The sequence below is a fragment of the Callospermophilus lateralis genome, chromosome 14 (genome assembly GCF_048772815.1).
Source record: "Callospermophilus lateralis isolate mCalLat2 chromosome 14, mCalLat2.hap1, whole genome shotgun sequence".
Lineage (NCBI taxonomy): Eukaryota > Metazoa > Chordata > Mammalia > Rodentia > Sciuridae > Callospermophilus > Callospermophilus lateralis.
The window spans coordinates 33399063-33418465 of record NC_135318.1 but is presented as its reverse complement, the minus strand read 5'-3'; the positions used below and the strand labels follow the sequence as shown (position 1 = coordinate 33418465).

Here is a 19403-nt window from a genome sequence, read left to right as displayed (position 1 = left end):
AAAGCAAACAATTGTGAAATTAGCAAATTGCTAAGAAATATTAAAATATAAACAGTTCATTTTAATGCACTCATGGTGGTAGCAATATTAATAAGTTACCTGCTGCACATATCTGTCAGTAGTTTTCCACATGTAATAATACTCAATGATGCTAGTCAATGACTTCCAAGGGAGCTGAAAAACATTCAACATGATAATAAAAACCACCTACTGTATAAAGTGCTTTTCTTTAAAACCACCTCTTTAAAAAATAATGGAGCAAATATTCATTTGGAAGATTCATTCTAGACAAAAAAAGCCCTGAAGTTAATGTTAGCAAAAATTGTCCCACATATTATATTCAGCAAAGAAATTCCCAATACAACACATTCCATTTATTGCCTAATTCATTAAAAATTATAAACATTATGACTATCAATATTTCACGACTTACTCAGGAAAGATCTCAGGCTACATGTGGAAGTATAGAACAAGTTTAGAAATAACATTTAAATAACTTTAGCCTGAGTTACTTTTTCAAAGATGCCAGCTACAACTAAGTATCTTTTGGTCTCTGAACATAATATTTCCATTCTTTTCAAAACCACTCTATTAAAAAAAAAAAAAGCTAATTCTCTGAAAAAAAAAAAAAACACAGCTGAGTGTGCTTCTTATTGGTAGAGCAAGCTAGCCTGAGCTGTTTTTGATAAATATTAAAAAATGGCCAAATAAAATCTTGATCATGACACCTACAACCAAAGAATATATTTAACATGTCTTTCTGTACAAGGGAATCTGTTAGTTACCCAAGATGCAAATGAGGACAAATCATACTTTCACGATGATATGAAAATGTGATAAAAAACACTAAGCCAATATATAAAGAATTCTCAAAATCAATACTAAGATAACCAAAGTGGGAAAAATTAAGCATGAACAAACTTTTCACATCAAATACTTACTATACCAACAAAACCATGTAAAGATGCTAAACATCATTAGTGTTTGTAAAAATGCAAATTAAATCCACAATGACCTCAGCACCATAAAAAGCAAAATAAAATAGGGGCTGAAGATGCAGCTCAGTGGCAGAGCACTTGCCTGGCACGTGAGGCACCCTGGCTCAATCCCTAGTACCACAACAAAACAAAACACACAACACAAAGAGATGCTACTACAGAGCTATGGCTTTTAAAATGATGCTAACAAGTACCAATGAGGATGTAAAGCAAATGAAACTGTTACATTTTGTTAGTTGTAATGCAAAATGTTACAGTCCTACTGAAAATACTTGTTTGTCAGGATTCAATTAAAGAAGCAGGGCCAAAAAACCAGATTTACCTTATTTACTATATTTTAATCTTTATTTTTTAATATTTTTTAGATGTTGATGGATTTTATTCATTTATTTATATACATTGTTGAGAATCGAACCCAGTGCCTCACACGTTAGGCAAGCACTCTACTACTGACTCACAACCCCAGACCCTTAATCTTTATTTATTCATTTATTTTTAATATTTTTTTTAGTTGTAGATGGACACAATATTTATTTTTATGTGGTGCTGAGAATTGATCCCAGTTCATCATGCATGCAAGGCAAGTGCTCTACTATTGAGTCACAACCCCAGCCCCTTAAGTATTTGTTACAATGATTTAGCCTCATGCAATTACAGAAGCTAATTTAACTGCCTCTGCAAGGTGGTTGTGTTTGCATCTGAAGCTCAGCCTTGGGGTATACAGGACAAGCAATTGGGAGAAGATGATGCAAAGCTGCGGAGAAGAAGAACAAGCTGAAACCCACAAGCATGAGCTGGAGCCTTGACAACCAAAAGGAACCTTGTCAATAATCACTGCCTTTGAACCTGATCGCATGGTGTTCTGCAGAAACCAAGGCTATTCTTCATGGAGCTCACAAACACACACACCTCTTGTCCTGGAAGTAAGAAAAGCTTGGAGGACCCTAGGGAAGACGAAGTGATTGCAGTCCTATCACTGCTTCATGCCAACATGAGCCAGATCTCATGGCAGCACATATGAGCTGCAAAAACTGCTGCTGCCTCAAATCTGCTCTCTAACCCTGCAAGAGAATCTCCCTATGACTACCATAATGGGAAACATACTGGAAAGGAAATTCTGGAAAATGTAGTTCAGCTTAGCTACACTGATATATTTCTTCTTCTTTCTTTCTTTCCTTTTTATTGGGGGGGGGAGGGGCACTGGTGAATGGACCCAAGGGTGCTTAACCACTGAGCAACCTCCCCAGCCTCTTTAAAAAATTATTTATTTATTTATTTACTTATGAATGAACGAAAAATGACAGGGTCTCCTGATTACAGGAGTGCGCCACTGCGCCTAGCTATACTGATAGACATCAAAGTCATCACAGGCAGTTTCTTCTGAAGTTAAACATATAATTACCATTAAAACCCAACTAACCTGTTGCTAGTATTTAAATGAGAAATGAAAATTAGATTCACACTAAAATCAAAATACGATGTTTATGGCAACTTTATCCATAATTGCCAGAAACAACTCAAATGTCCTTCAACAGGACAAATAAACAAATTGCAGTAAATTCATACAATGGAATAATACTAATCAAATGAACTACTGATACATACAACAAGACTGATGAATACCAAGTAAAAGAAGCCAAAATTGTAAGGCTATCTGCTTTATGATTCCACTCATGGAGTATTTAGAAAAAGGCAAACTGCAGGGCACGGTGGTGCACACCTATAATCCCAGCAACTTGGGAGGCTGAGGCAGGAGGATTGCAAGTTCAAGGCCAGCCTCAGCAACTTAGTGAGACCTTGTCTCAAAAGGGTGGAACAGGGTGGGAATGTATCTCAGTGGTAAAGTGCTCCCCCAAAAAACAAAGGTGGGTGGCAAAAATTAACTATAGGGATGGAGATGAAATCAGGGGTTAGGGTTTGAAGAGAACTGCCTTAAAAGGGGAGATCAACGGTAGGTTTAATGAACCGTACTGTCTTGACTGAGGCTACAAAAGTATGCATAACCTTATACTAGAAAGAATATATTTTACTGTGTGCAAATTTAAAAATAAATTACATGAAACTAATCACTAAGTATGAAAATATTGGGCTAGGATGTAGTTCAGTGGTAAAATGTGTGCTTAGCATGTACAAGGCCCTGGGTTCAACACTCACCACCTCATTCCTCCTAAAAAGCCCTGTATCTGAATATCTGAAATTCAATATCCTACTTGAATTTGTTATGTACAGGAGATGGAACCCAGGGCCTCATGCACTCTACTACTAATCTATACCCCCAACTCGTTTTTAAACATATAACACACCATAAATTCACATGGAATTCGAAGTAGAAAATAAAAATGATTATTTCTGAGAAGTAGGATGAAACAAAAGTTTAAAAATGACCATTATGATGGTGTTGCCCAGTGCGCTGATAAAGCTCAAGTACTGAGGGGAGAAAACCTAAGAGAATTTATTTTACATACGCTACCTGTTAATTTCTAAAAGATACTTATTAAAAAATTCATGTCATAGTATTTCTGACCAATACAGTGCCCCAACAATATCAGGTACATGTAATGGTAATATATGTAATGAGAGAGAATGTGTGTATTATGATTTCTACTAGGCTTATATACTATTTTTATAATAAGCCTAAAAACAGTACTACAGAAAACACAAAACTCTTTGAGTAGTTCAATTTCTGACATTCTATTTTGTTCACACTGAGATTTTTGACCCTGGTGGCTAATTCCAGTCTCCAAAATATAACAGATCTAAAGTGAATCAGCTCATCAACACGCAAGTTAACCACACTCTAGGGAAACACCTGCAGAGTTAAAATCTGCATTTCCCAGACCCTCTTGCATCTAAGAGTCTGGACATAATCTGGGTTGCGCCATAGATGCATGGGCAAGACAGACAGGAAGTTTGTTACTAAAAGTACCCTGCTGATAGGGATCACAACAGAGGCAGGTAGAGAGGTAGCTTTGCAACTGGGTGATTAGGTTTCTGACCATAACACTGACAGCAGCATCCCCAGTCGGTCCATTCTGAAGTAAAGACGTTCAGAGTCATTCCCAGAAGGCCAATCTCAAGTCTGCCTTTTCACTTTTTCTAGTACTTAATATTTCCTTTTTTTTTTTTTTCTTGAGACCAGGTCCTACTATGCTTCCCAAGTTGGCCTCAAACTCAGATCCTCCTGCCTCTGCTTCCTGAATAGCTGAAAGTACTTAATGTTTCAATAAGCTTTCCATTCAAACAAATTAGAATAGAACAAAAGCAAAACTAATATATAACATACTACAAATTTAAAGGAATTTTCTTAGATCATGAAAGTTAACAAAAAAATTTAACAGTTATACTTATTTTCATACAGTAATTTTTATCTCATACCAATTTCAGTCTTGCTATATTCAAGAATATTGGAAGAACATGTTGTCCCAGAGTTCTCTCCTAGTCCTGTGTTATAAATGCCTGAGAATGCCAGCTGTAAATCTCATAGTTCAGTTTTGACTTTGCATCTGCTTATTTCTCCCTTTGTCTTGAGACATCCAGCTAAAAGGTCAGATAACTCCTTTAAGCCTTTCATAACTTGACTAGTTAAACTAATCCTGCCCTCTACTCCCAGAATACTTGCTCATCCACTGATAGGAATTTTACATTGAAGTTGGGTATATATTTTTCAATCTCTTGATGTTATAAACTAATTCCCCCACACTAATTTTTTTTGGCGGGGGACAGGGGGCAGGTATTGGGGATTGAACCCAGGAGTGCTTAACCACTGAGCTACATCCCAGCCCATTTTTATTTTTCGTTTTGAGACAGGTTCTTGCTAAGTTGCTCAGGGCCTCACTAAGTTGCTGAGGCTGGCTTTGAACTTGCACTGCTGCCTCAGGCTCCTGGGCTGCTGGGATTACTGCACTAGCAAAAACACATTAAATTTCTGTTACAAGTTTAGTGCCTACCCAAGAGCCTGGCATTATACAGGTGTTCAGCAAACTTTGAACCGAAGTGAGTTAGAGTGAACAAAATGAACGCTATACTGTACAATGAGAGTGTTACACCCAAAGCAGGGAAAAGTAACTTTCCTTTACAGCAATTCTCATCTTCTCCCTTATCAGACCTACAGGTTTTGTTCTTCTTTAGGAGATCTTGTTTTTAAAATTTTGATGTAGTGATATAGCTCTATTATATCAATAACTCCTATATTAATAACACTGTACTGTTGTTATTCTGATCATCTGAAGCTAAATACCACCAACGCATTTTAAGTTCTCAGCTGCATGTGCTACAAATTTAAATGACAGTATTATAACAATTTGGGTAGGGTATGAGTGAGGCTGAATTTTCAGAACAAATGTCAGTAACACTAATAGATTCAATAATTGTGTTTGGAATTTAAAATATGAACCCATATTCATAAGTAATAATTTTGCTTCAGTATAATTCAGGAGAGATGCAACAACAAAAGGCAGAATATTGGCTCACATCAAATATTTGAATAGTCTATAAAGATTCTATTTTCATCATTTAAAATACAAGAGGCTTCCATAGAAAGCTATTTATAAACTCCTGACATCAGAATTTCTCTCATTTCAAAGAGATTTAATTACAGACAGTAAGCCCATAAATACAAAGGAAAAAGGAAATACATAATAGAACAGATAAGATTATAAAGCATTTAAAGTGTAAAGTAAAGAGAACAGATCTCAGGTGTCCTCAACACACACACACACAAATGGTCACTAAGTATGAAAGTAGATGAGCTAGTTTGGGGAGGAGGGGGTACAAGGTAGGTGGGAACTATACTAGGAATCAAACCCAAGGCTTTGCAATATGCTAGGCAGGCACTATATTAATGAGCTACATCTCCAGCCCTTGGATATGTTAATTTAATTGTAGTAATCACTTTACAATAAATGTACATAAAATAATCACATTATATGCCTGGAATGTACACAAATTTTTCAACTGCACCTCAATAAAGCCTAGAAAAGAAAAGGTCAGCCATGGTGGTGGATGCCTGTAATCCCAGCAACTCAGGAGACTAAGGCAAGCTCAAGGCCAGCCTTGGTAACTCAGGGAGACCCTGTCTAAAAATTAGAAACAAAAAGGGCTGGGGATGTAGCACAGTAGTAGAGTACCCCTGGGGTTAAACCCACAGTACCAAAAAAAGGGGAGGGGGCTTATTAAAAGAACAAGTTTTTTGGGCTGGGGATATAGTTCAGTTGGTACAGTGCTCTTCAATATGCACAAGGCCCTGGGTTCAATACCCAGCACTCCCCCCACCACACATAGGAACAAGTTTTTTTAAAACAATAAAAAATTCAAATAGGATCCTGTATATCATTAAGAAGAGTCAAAGATTGAAAACCATAAGGCAAATTCTGCTACTCTGCTTGGTGGAGGTCACTTCTATGTTAAAAGTCTATATAAAACTCAGGATCAACAATTATCAAGACAACTAGAAAAATACACAAGATTTAAAGAAGAGCAGTAAGTCTAAACACAGAGATCAGAAATGTTTACTACAAAGAGCCAGAACTGTCCATATTTTAACCTGGAACTCCAAGAGTTACTGGAGGTAAATGCATGCCACCAAGGTTTACACCAAGAACTCAGGAACTCCTGCGGCTGGATCTTACTCACAATTACTGCCCAGAACAAATGTCAGCTTCTCACTAAACTAACTTTAGTTCTATTTTGAGCAAATAAAAATCACTATGTAGAGACTGAGCATATAGCTCAGTGGTAGATCGCATGCTTAGCATGCTTAAAACCCAGGGTTCAATCCCCAACACCAACAAAAACTTGACCATGTCAAAGGCTGCTAAATTAATACCAAATTTCTAAAACACAAAATTTTCCCATTCTGACATTTTATTTTATTCACAATTTTCTACTTACAAAGTCTTGACGTATGTCATTGAAGTCCTTGCCATATTTTTCTAGTGCCTCTTCAAATAAGCTAGCTTCAGAGGCCGACCATTCTTCCATTTCATCTCTGCATAAAACAGGTCCTCCAAGTGGTACTAAGACACTAATTGCACTGCTCAAGTCATAGCTGTGTCTATACAACGTATCCATAGCATGAAACTTGAGGAAAGAAAGAAAACAAACAGGAAATGTCAACAAGATATGAACATTTCCTAGATTATCTAGGAATTGAAACACTAAAATGCATAATAATGCTTAATTAATAATATACCAAGGCAATAACTATTTTTAATAACAATATTAAACAATTAAAATAGCAGATTACTGAATAATTATTCAAAATATCATTTGTTGCATGAAATAAATGTTGACTCACCTTTTTAAGGTGTGTATTTTCAAAAACACGTCTGTTTGTTAATAGCAACCTAACCATGAAGATCCAGGATGTTCAAGGTATTAAATTGGGAACCCAGAAAATTTCCTCAGCCTTTTGGTTCAAAATGCTAAAATCATTTCAGTCATATTGAGTAAGGTTGGTATAGCATTTCTTGACTAGGGTAAAAAGGACTATACATCAGAGAGTAAGAAAAAACATTCTCAGGTTGGATTAAGAGAGTAATGTACTAAGAACAAGAGATGGAAAGAAAACAGTGAAATAAGCATAATGGTTAAGACAAATCAAAATTACATATTCATGTTAAACAGACAGAACAAAACTACAAACCCATGATAGTACAGTGCTATGGTTTGGGTCTGAAATGTCCTCTCAAAACCCATGCACTACGAGTTCTGGATGCCAGTTTGTGGCACTACTGGGAGGTGATGTGGCCCTTAGGAGGCGGGTCTACTTGGAGGAAGTAAGTCACTGGGGGCATGCAGTTTAATTTTATATTCTGTCCCTGACCCTGTGTTCCCTTCCTCTTTTGGCTCCAACCTGTCACGAAGTGAGCAGCTTTGCTCCTCCACAGCCTTCCCCGATGAGGTTCTGCCTCACCATGGGCCTAAGAACACTGGAGTTGGCTGACCATGGGCTGAAACCTCTTAAAACCAGGAGCCAAACAAAATTAATCTCTCCTCCTTTCAGTTAACTTCCTCAGGTATGCTGGGGGCAGGGATGAAAAGCTGACTAATACAGATGGGTGAATTGCTTAAGATTTTGAAAGACCATGAACAGATGACCAGGCCTGCTTAGAATAGCTAGGCTGGTGTATATATTTCAAGAAAGAGTGATTTGAAAGGGGAAACATTAGATTAGGACATACAAGCAGCTTTCTGTAAAAGTACCTTGTCTAGTTTACTTTAAAAAGCATTTCTCTCCAATTAATGCAATGAATAAACTCAGTTCCATAACTTCAGATTTTGAAAAACCTTCCGTGGGCTTTCTACTACAGAAAAAGAGATTCTTTCATGTAACATGTACAAATGCTCTGTTATTTATCAAAATCTGACTGGGGATAGTTTCAAATAGGGATGGTTTCACTTCTACATAATAATAAGCCTCTCAAATTTTACTTTTTAAGTAACCCCAGCCCATATTTTAAGTGATTCCTAAATATATTGTGGGGGATTGTGTTAAGTCCCCTACTGGTACAAGAGCATAAAGTAAACTCAGATATCTGAATCCAACAAAACGAAAGCCAAGAAGAGATTTCATTATCAATGTCCCAGTTGTAATCACAGCTAAGGACACCAATCATGTGTAATTTTTGTTGTTGTTGTAGGTGTCACAACCATAAAATAAAAAGTTCCAAGTGGACTTTTCTCACCCTTCAGCAGCACAGGAATGGAAAAATGTTAGAAATGACCTTGATTCCTTCGTTTGTGCTCTGCAAATTTCAGCATCAATTAAATTCTGATTTTCTAGCTAACCTCACTAAATAGACTGCTTAGCTATAGTATATATATTTGTACACTTTTTTATTTTTATGTTTTTAGTTGTAGATGGACACAACATCTTTATTTTGTTTGTTTATTTTTATGTGGTGCTGAGGATTGAACCAAGTGCCTCCCACTTGCTAGGCAAGCACTCTACCAGTGAGCCACAACCCCAGTCCCTATTTGTACACTTTTATATCATCTCTGAAGCTAATTATTGTTTCTAAGTAGCTGACCTATAAAAATGAAAAGATCAACAGCATTTAGAGATCCCTTCATTTAGCAATATATTCCCATAAATGTTAACTTATAATTTCCAAAATTTACAATTGAAAACAAAATGAAAAGATTAAATAGTATTAAAGTCAATAATTATATTGACTTTAATACTAATTAATATTAACTAACTGTGATGCTAAAATTCTTCAAGAGATAAAGAGTAATTTTTATAATTAACAGTTGCTCAGAAACCAAAAGTCACAGAATTAAATGTTTGTCTCAGCTGATATTACACCAACCACTGAAACCTCCAAAGCCCATATTTAAATCACAGCCCACACAAGAGTACAATACCTGTCAGTATGGGTAGAAAGTAAATATTCCACCAGGCTTGTGCATAGTGGAACTCCTAGGGGACAATGCTGTTGAAACTAACGATTACATTTATCACTAGAAGTCCCTATCAACCCCATCTTTTCAATACACACAGAATTTTCTTTTGAATGGACTTTTATACAGCCTAACTCTACTCTTAAAAGCTTCATGTAAAACATGAATATAGTATCTACAACAGAAGAGATGACATCCAGTAAAGGAAACAAAGCTAAATAAAGGAAAGAGATGATGAAAGGACATGTAGTCTAATATATAGCCAATGACTTAAGGTTCATCACAAAGATAATATAAGTTTGAAGAATCAGATAAATTTGAGATAAGGAGTAATAGATGGTGAGCAAAGTCAGGATACTGATTGGGGAGGGGCATGAAGGAAAACTTTGGCATACTGGTAGATTTATTTTGGTGGTAGATACATTAATGTATCACATATAAAAATTTATAAGCTGTGCAACAACAAAGCGTGGGACCATCTAAACATACTATTGTATATGGGTCTCCTATAGAATTGCCTCAATTTAAATAATAAAAAAATTTTAAAACTAAGCATTAGAAAAACCCTAAAAGTCTTCCCTCCAGATAATCTGCAATGATACCATTTTTTTCAATCGAGATACATATACACATTGCAAGATCCATTCAAATCTAAATTTTAAAAATCATAACCCAGCACAAGCTGTTCTCTCTGCCAAAAAGCAGTGAAGGTGTTGTCACATTTCATCTCATTCATAACAGATGGAGATGACAAATAGAAGTATTTTAGGAGCGAGACTGACAAGGAAATTTGGCAGCACAATTCTCATCTTTTGTTCATTAAGCAGAATCAGACTATGGTAAATTGGATTGTTGTTCAGCAAATAATCATCCCCTCCCTGGACCGCCATAAGAGACTATTCTTCCACTCCACCCTCCATGGGCATGGCCATGTGACTTGCTCAGCCAGTAGGATGTTAAGATACATGATGTAACAGAGCCTTGACATGGATTTGTGCATTTGGCCTTGCCTTCTTGTGCTACTGGCTTTTGTCCGCACAGGATGAGAAATACATGGGACAGATATGGACCCAACTTGGAGCTTGGCACCTACATCAGCCCATTCTGTTCACCAGAATCCTAGACAATCTGCTGATGTGTGTGGATGAAATTAATGCTTGGTCTCCTATGGAACTGTCTCAATTTCAGGTTGATTCATCACTGCCCAAGGTTACTTCATGGAAGAGTCTAGACTTAAATGATGCAGGGGTTGAAGGGCTCTGAGGAGAGACAACTCCCGGCACACCCCATGAGTCTCAGTCCATCTGAGTCTGTCATTCAGACAACATCGAAACATCTTCCCCCGCTATACAATCCTGCTCCATCCTTTCTCTTCCACAGGTGTTGATGCCAAAGGAACTTGCTAATAATTTTTTTGAATGAAGATCATCATTAGATTCTGTTCCCCAGGGAAACCAACCTGCTATATGTAGCATTATTAAATTAATAGCTGATATGTATGTGTACGTGCGTGGGGGGTGTGTGTGTATGTGTATTCAATACTAGTTATTGATTTGCTCAGGAACAATTTTAGTGAAACTTTAAATTGATAACTCCAGCATAAGCTGGGTATAGTACCACCACCTACAGTTGCAGCCACTCAGGAGGCTGAGGCAGGAGACTGAGCTCTGGAGTTTGAGGCCAAGCTAGGCAACAAAGTGAGACTCTGTCTCAAAAACAATAAAAATAAAAATAAAGCTACAACTCTAGTACAAATTACAACATTCAAAACATTGTACCAAGGGAACAGGGGGATATAGCTCAGTGGTGAAGCACTTGCCTACCATGATGAGGCCCAGGTGTCAGTCTCTGCACAGCAAAAAACCAAAAAACTCCCATATCATGTCTATCTAAAAATTACTGAACATAAAGATTTTTCAAGCAGAAGGTGAATAGAAACTCTTATGAGTAAATCTCACATTATGATCAAGGCAAAAAAATTATATATAAAAAGCATGCATTCCCTTTCAATTTTTGCTTCAAAAGGAGCAAAATATTGGGAGAATCATATTGCACATCCTAAAAGAAACTGCAATACATTAGAAGGATTGGGACCACAAACCACTCCCAAGGCAAACAGCATAATCTCTTGATCCCAAGTTGGGGTACAGATCAGTGACTGAGCATCAAGTGTGAGGCCCTGGACTCGATCCCCAGCTCAACCCCCACAAAACTTCATGACCTCATTTCCTTGAAAATTAACTCACAGTTCAAAATACATGAGTTAAAGGAATATTTACAATCTTAAATGTTTATAATGGAAAAGAAGACAAATGAAAATTAATCGGCTTAAAAACTGTCGTAAGAAATTGAAGTGCTGGGGCTGTAGTTCAGTGGCAGAGCACTTGCGAGGCATATGTAAGGCACTAGGTTCAATCCTTAGCACCACATAAAAATAAACAAATAAAATAAAGGCATTCTGTCCATCTACAACTACCAAAAAAATTGGAAAAGAGCTCTGCAGCATACCTAAAAGTAGATGAAAAGAAACAATAAAGAGCAAAAATAAGTTAAATAGGAAATATACAATAAAGAAAACTAAAATCTCATTCTTTTAAACAACTAATGAAAAAAGAAACCTCTGGCAAAACTATATTAAAAAAAAAAAAAAGAAAGAAAGAAAGAAAGAAATGGGAAATGACATGCATAAAATGCCATGGTCACAAAAGACCGAGGAACGCTTCAAAACTGGAGACTAAGGGAGAAGGAAAGATGGAGGAATGAGATGAATGTCTTTACCTTAGGTACATGTATGACTGCACACTTGGTGCAACTCTACATTGTGTACAACTAGAGAAATGAAAAGTTGTGCACCGTTTGTGTACAATGAGTCAAAATGCATTCTGCTATCATGTATAACTAATTAGAACAAATTTTTTTGAACTATTAAAAAAAAAAAAAGACTGGAGACTACAGAGATGACAAGTAAACATCCTAAGTTATCTGCAAGGAGACCTTGGGCTAGAAAAAAATTTCTTTTTCACTTGCTCTAAAGGATATCATTGGGATAACTACCATACCTGAATAAAACCTCAAAATTAGATAATACTATTATAACAATGATAATTTCTTCTGTGACAACTATATTATGTTAATAAAAATATTCTCAATTATAGGAAATAGTCCCTCAAATATTTAGTAGTAAAGGAACATTCATTCTGAAATTTGCTGTAAAACTACTCAGAAAATAATAATAATAATAATAATAATAATAATAATAATAATAATACAGTGTTAAAGTTTATGAGAGGTTTAGACTCCTGCCAAAATCAGACCAAACCAGAATAGAGTCACTTCTGCTAAGTGCCTCTTAATCAAAATAAATGAAAAGTTCACAGCAACCAATCAGACGAAACCCATTTACCTGAGCCAGTACATTAAGGCAATCCCCTCTTTTTCACCCCTATAAAGAGCATGACTTTGAAATAAAATGACCAATCTGCTGCTGCTGCTGCTTCTTCTTCTTTTTCTTTTCTTTGGTACTCGGGATTGAACTCAGGGACACTCAACCACTGAGCCACATCCCCGGTCCTACTGTGTATTTTATTTAGAGACAGGGTCTCACTGAGCTGCTTAGCACCTCGAGTTAGCTGAGGCTGGCTTTGAACTTGAGATCCTCCTGCCTCAGCCTCCCGAGCCACTGGAATTACAGGCAAGCACCTGGCTACCAATCTGCTTCTTAGAGCCTGTTCTGGCTTTCTTTCTTCACCCCTTTTCTGTAAAGCAACCCTCCTCTGCTCAGCTTATTGGAACGCTCATTGTATTTTATAGAAGGTGCTGTCTGATTCTAGTAGTGTAAATAAAAGCCAGCCAGAGCTTTATACTCATTATAATTTTGACTTTTTTGTCTCTGGACAATAGAGGGAAAGGACAACAAGGCAAATGTGGTAAAAACTAACAACTGGGGAATATAGCTAAAGGGAACCAGCAAATCTTTGTGTTATTTTTGTATTACTTCAGAATACAAAGGTAAGTTTTAAGAAATTAAAATCAAAAGCTGTCATTAACTCACATTTATAAATCCAATTTTATTTTATTGTATTTTTTTTTTTTTTTTTTTTTTTTTTTTACCAATAACCTTAGACACAGTTGGTAGAGCAATTTTCATTATATTTTCCCCAACTCAGAAATCTACAGTGACTTTCTGAGGTTTCATTCATGGGATAAAAAGCAAAGTAAAAGCCAGCATTAACACTCCAAAAGATATTTGTTTACACTTTAGGAAAAAGTTTAGTAAAGTGTTTACAATTTAGGAAAAAGATGGACAAATGACCATAACATACAGAAACAATTATCCTAGGGCAGTCTGCAGGGCTTCCATGCTCACCAGTGAGGGGTAACCAGAGAAAAAGAAGCGCACCTAATTCAGAATATTATTGCCTTTAAGATGTGTCTATCAGGGCTGGGGATGTGGCTCAAGTGTAGCGCGCACGCCTGACATGCGTGAGGCCCGGGTTCGATCCTCAGCACCACATACAAACAAAGATGTTGTGTCCGCCGAGAACTAAAAAATAAATATTAAAAAATTCTCTCTCTCTCTCTCTCTCTCTCTTAAAAAAAAAAAAAATGTGTCTATCAGCATGATTAATTTCATGTTTCACATTTCTTACTGAAGTGGTCATCCATGAATACTAATTCTAATTTTGTAGTTTGGAAAAATGAATAGTAATCATCATAAATTAAAAGAAGTTTTTAAAGTTATAGGAATTCTCGTTTTACCTATTTTATGTTCACTTAAGGCTAGATTTCAAATTTAAGTTGATATTTAAAATGTTAATCAAGAGATTTATATATTCTGCTGTGGCTTTTCAACTATCCTCAAATTCCCAGTACGCCAAGGCCCTAAATGAAATGTGTGCTTTGAACAGGATTACAAATAAAGGGAATGAAGTACATGATTAATAACATCTCTACAAAGCACTGATATCTCAAGAATAAAATTCTTGTTAAGTCAGTGCTCCCTTAGGAAAATACTTTGTTTTTAATAAGTTATTCTGTATGGAAAAAATGTATTATAAAAAGTATGACTTGCTTTGAGAGAAATATTACCTTTGTAAAGAAAATATCCTTTGTTCAATCACTTTAAATCTCACCGAGACTTCTTTGTAACAATTACATTAAAAAGCATGGTTAATTATAACCTAATGACTATGTTCAAACTTGAGAATCTCTGATAATAACAGTAAGTATGGCATGATAAAACTACTTTCAGGGCCTGGCATGGTGGCGCATGCCTGTAATCCCAACAGCTCAGGAGGCTGAGGCTAGAGGATTGTGATTTCAAAGCCAGTTTCAGCAAAAATGAGCACAAAGCAACTCAGTGAGACTCTGTCTCTAAACAAAATACAAAATAGGGCTGGGGATGTGGCTCAGTAGTCGAGTACCCTGGAGTTCAATCTCTGGTACTGCCCCCCACCCCAAGAAAAAATTGCTTTCAGACAATCAATAAAGCTGTAAAATCAAAGTGAGAGAGACTCAACACACATGAAGTGAAAAAAGGACAAGTATTTCATTGGCATCAGTGTCTTCTCAACAATAGCAACTAATATTTACTGACACTGCACCAGATGTTCCTCTAAATGCTTCATAAGTATTAAGCAATTTGATCCCCAAGCTGATACCACATGGGAGCTCAGAGGCAGACTTGTGCAGAGGCTGGAAAGCTGGTGCTAGAGGTCTTGCTGGGGACTCTGGGGTACTGCCTGCTTTCTCTCCCAGAGTGGGGCCTCAAGAGCCAAAAGAAACCAATGCTTGTGAACATTACATTAAATGAAGATGCAAAAACTGCTGAATAAATCAACCTGTTTCCAGTAAACCAGGGCAGCCAATGGTAGAGAGCTCTCTGTCTGTGAGAAAACACAGCAGCCCAGGGAAAACAGCCCCAAACCATGTACACACTGCCCCTACTCTGGGAAATCACTGCAGTTCCATTAAATCCTGACACATGTATATCAGCAATGTATAGAGCATATCTGTGTACCCTCTTCTTGCCCATCCATAATCCTCCTAAAGCAAAATAAGTGAGTTTTAGTATTATTACCATTATAGATGAGGAAACTCAGACATAGGTAGTTGCATAACTTGCATATAGCTACATGAATCCTGAGCTATAGATCCAAGGGGAGAAACCCATGGAATAAAAATTGTACCCATTTGCATATCGTTGTCCATAGTAGCACTATAAACAACAGCCGAAGAGGCAACTCAAGTGTGCCCTGATGGATGAACAGAATATGGCAAATACATACAATGGATCATTAGTTAGCATTAAAAAGGCAAGAAGGAAATTCTAACATATGTACAACACAGAAGAGACCTGAAGACACAGCAAGTAAAAGAATCCAGTGACTAAAAGACAAATATTACATGGTTCCATTTACATGAGGTACAAGAGTAGTTGAATTCATTAGGAAGTAGAATGACAATTGGCAGGGCTGGGTGCCAATGTGGGACTGAGGAAGGGGAGCGCAGAGTTGAAGTTTAATGGGTACACGTTCCAGCTTGGGAAGATAAAGTTTAGAGATGCATGTTGGTGGTGACTACACAACAATGTGAATCTACTTAATGCCAAGAAACTATACTAAAAATGGTTAAAAAGATAGTCTACCACAATTTTTTTTGAAAGTGCATCCTTTGCTTAAATTTTTTTTACAATCCATAGTCTTCAGTCTATGTATATAAAGCTCTGGTGATTCAGACCAAGTATCTAAAATGATTTGAACTTTCAAAGTGTTTTGAATTTCATATGAGTTCAGAGCTCTTATTAGTTCTCTATGTGAGCACATCACAAAGTGACCTGCCCTAGATTGATGGGCAGTCACAATTTACCAAAAAAAAGTAATAATAAGAGTTGACTAGATGGGGCTATGAGAACAACAGGCAAAGAAACTGAACATGTAAAGGTCCTATGGCAGGATACAGACATGAAGGAGTAAGATTGCTCAGCTAAGTTCAGAGGACACAGTGTGGGAGCAGAGAGGCTGGAGAGACCAGGCAAAACCCTCTAGACCTACTTGACTATAATAACAATCTGAATTTTTATCATAAATACAATGAGAAGTCATTAAAAAGATATAAGGTAGGTAACCTAATATCTTTTTAATGACTTCTCATTGTATTTATGATAAATAAAACAGCAAAATCAATTATATTTTTAAAAGATCAGATACAATATAAGAATTAGAGATGTTCCAGGATGTGATTTGCACCCTACCGAGTCAACAAAGCCTGACCTTTCTCAGTACAGGACCTGTCATTAGGAAAGCTAGGTTTATAGTTCTAACTTCTGATACTAACTAATTAAAAGTGAGTTTTTGCAGGGCACAGTGGTACATGCTTGTAATCCCAGCAGTTCGGTAGCTGATGCAGAAGGATCACAAGTTCAAAGCCAGCCACAGCAACAGTAAGGCACTAAGCAACTCAGTGAGATCTTGTCACTAAATAAAACACAAAACAGGGCTGGGGATGTGCCTCAGTGGTTGAGTGCTCCTGAGTTTCAATCCCCGGTATCCCTTAAATAAGTGAGTTCTTAAAATTTTTGCCTGTCTTGGGGCTGGGGTTATAGCTCATCGGTAGAGTGCTTGCCTCGTACTTGTGAGGTACTGGGTTTGATCCTCAGCACCACATAAAAAATAAATAAAGATGTTATGTCCATCTTTTAAAAAAATTTTTTTTGCCTGTCTTGTGCCTTGGACTCCTCATCTGTAAAATACTCTATCCTATATTTCTAAGGTTCCAAACAACCCCCAAACCTCTTTTTCTTTGATTCTATCCCAAAAATGATTTCACCCTCAGATTCCAGGCAAAAGAGAAATGCCAGTCCCTGTACTTCTCCAGTACGGAGACTATTCTCTGAAAGCAGCTCACTGACGATATTCAGGATATTTGTTCTTCAAGACACAAGGCTACAGACCTTTTCTAGCCAAAACCACCTAACTGGGCACACAGGCTGTACCTGCATAAACTCAATTCAGTTTTGATCAACAAAGTCTGCATACAGAAGAGTGGTCCCATAGATTATGTTGCCTAGTGACACCTTAGTTTGTGTAAGCACACTGTGATATTAACACAACAAAAAGGACATAACACAATTCTCATGGCCTCTGCCCCTTTGCAGCAGGGATGTAGCTCAGTGGCAAAGGCTTGCTTCGAATAGACAAAGCCCTGGGTTCAATCCCCAGTTGTCCCCCCTCAAAAAAAAAAAAAAAAAAAAAAATTACAAAGTTACCTCTAAATTACTAAATACCAAAGACAGAAAAGATGAAAACACTGAAGAATAGGAAGGAACACACTAGACAAGTATAATAAAAAACACACAAAATGACACTCAAACTTATATAACTAAGGCAAATCCACAGTATCCTCTTCAAATCACTGAAGAATAGCCTTCAACCAGATGCAGTGCCACATACCTGTAGTCCCAGCTACTTGAGAGGCTGAAGGAGGATGACTGCTTGACTCTATGAGTTCAATACCAACCTGGACAACACAGCAAAACCACAGTTCAAAGAAATTAAGTGTGTGTGTGTGTGTGTGTGTGTGTGTGTACAGCCTTCATTGGCAGAAACAAATACTGAGTCTTGAAAATTCAGCCCATTACCAAAGAAATCCATTTGCCATCTTACACATTCACCAGCAGTGGGAAGCAGAGAGTCACTGCAGCTGCACACCAAAGAGCCCTCACACAGGCCCCCTCAGGGCAAATCCTCCCAAAGGTCAGCTGCCACAAGAGCCCTGGAGAATCTCAAAAACAGATTTGTTCATTCTTGCTCCTCAAACCGAGTAGAAGAAATGTGCCAGACTGTAGCAGGAGCCGCATGCCCAGTTTTAATCTGAGAAGCATTATATTATAACAATAGTGTTAAACTACAAGAGACTGGTTACATATATAACAGGGAATCTATACAAGGCCACATTAGATAAAAAATTCTCAGTTGTTAAAATAACAAAAAGTGTCTGATAGCTGAGGCCACAGCTCAATGGCAGAATGCATGCTTAGAATATATAAGACCCTCAATTCAATTCCCAACCTCAGTCCATGCCCCCCACTTAAAAAAAAAAAAAAAAAAAAGAACCATTTATGTTATGTGGCTAACAGAAACATGGGAGGCTAGGGATGGGGGAACACAAAATCCCAAGGTTTTAGATGAATTCAACTATGTGTAAAAACAAATTCCACATTATTCTTATTTTATCAGTTATCGAAACATAACTATAGTATGGTCATGGGCAAACACATCAATAAAACAAAAGACAAGAAGTCCAGGGGCTGGGGTTGTGGTTCAGCGGCAGAGCGCTTGCCTCGCATGCGTGAGGCACTGGGTTCGATCCTCAGCACAACATAAAATAAATAATAAATAAAGATATTGTGTTGATCTACAACTTAAAAAAAAAAAAAAAAAGAAGACCAGATGCAGACCTAAGTGTATTCAGAACCTTAACAGGACACAGGACCAACACCATGTAATCACTGAAGCAGGGACAGGATTATGCAGTTACAGGCGGAGGTAGATGAAGGCTGCCAGTGACCTATCAGAAGCCAGGGGAGGCAAGAAAGGATATTCCCTATAGGCTTCAGAGTGAACATGGCCCTAATGATGCCCTTAATTTAGAGTTTTGGCCTCCAGAATCCTGAGTCCATAGATTTCTGCTGTTTAAGGTTTAAAAAAAAAAAAATGACAACAAAAAGAATAATTTTAAAAAGAAAATTTTAAGTAAACAATGGACAAAGGCTATGAATCTAAAACACACAAAGAAGAAAAACCTAAAAGAGCCAATATGCTTAATCCCATTAAATAATCAAGAGAATAAAATAAAAATGAGGAAGCATCAGGTTAGTAAACATTAAAAATCTGAGAACATCAAGTGCGGACAATCATATAAGGAAATGGATAAAGAATGCAGAGCACAGGGCTGGGGTACGCCTCACTGACAGAGCACACATTTAGCATATATAAGGCACTA

At 37.1% G+C, this 19403-nt stretch overlaps 1 protein-coding gene across 4 annotated transcripts in view; it reads right to left on the bottom strand.

The window, feature by feature from the left end:
- The window catches only part of Mta3 (metastasis associated 1 family member 3), a 136555-nt gene that overhangs the window by 37280 nt on the left and 79872 nt on the right, over nucleotides 1-19403 (bottom strand). For all 4 annotated transcript variants that reach the window (XR_013088591.1, XR_013088592.1, XM_076832912.1 and 1 more), the window contains exons 9-10: nucleotides 6888-7076; nucleotides 100-174 (exon numbers count right to left, since the gene is read on the bottom strand). Coding sequence is in view for 2 of the 4 variants with exons in the window: in XM_076832912.1 (XP_076689027.1) it covers nucleotides 100-174; nucleotides 6888-7076 (264 nt within the window). In the remaining 2 variants the exon portion in view is untranslated. The remainder of the gene's footprint in view (nucleotides 1-99; nucleotides 175-6887; nucleotides 7077-19403) is intronic.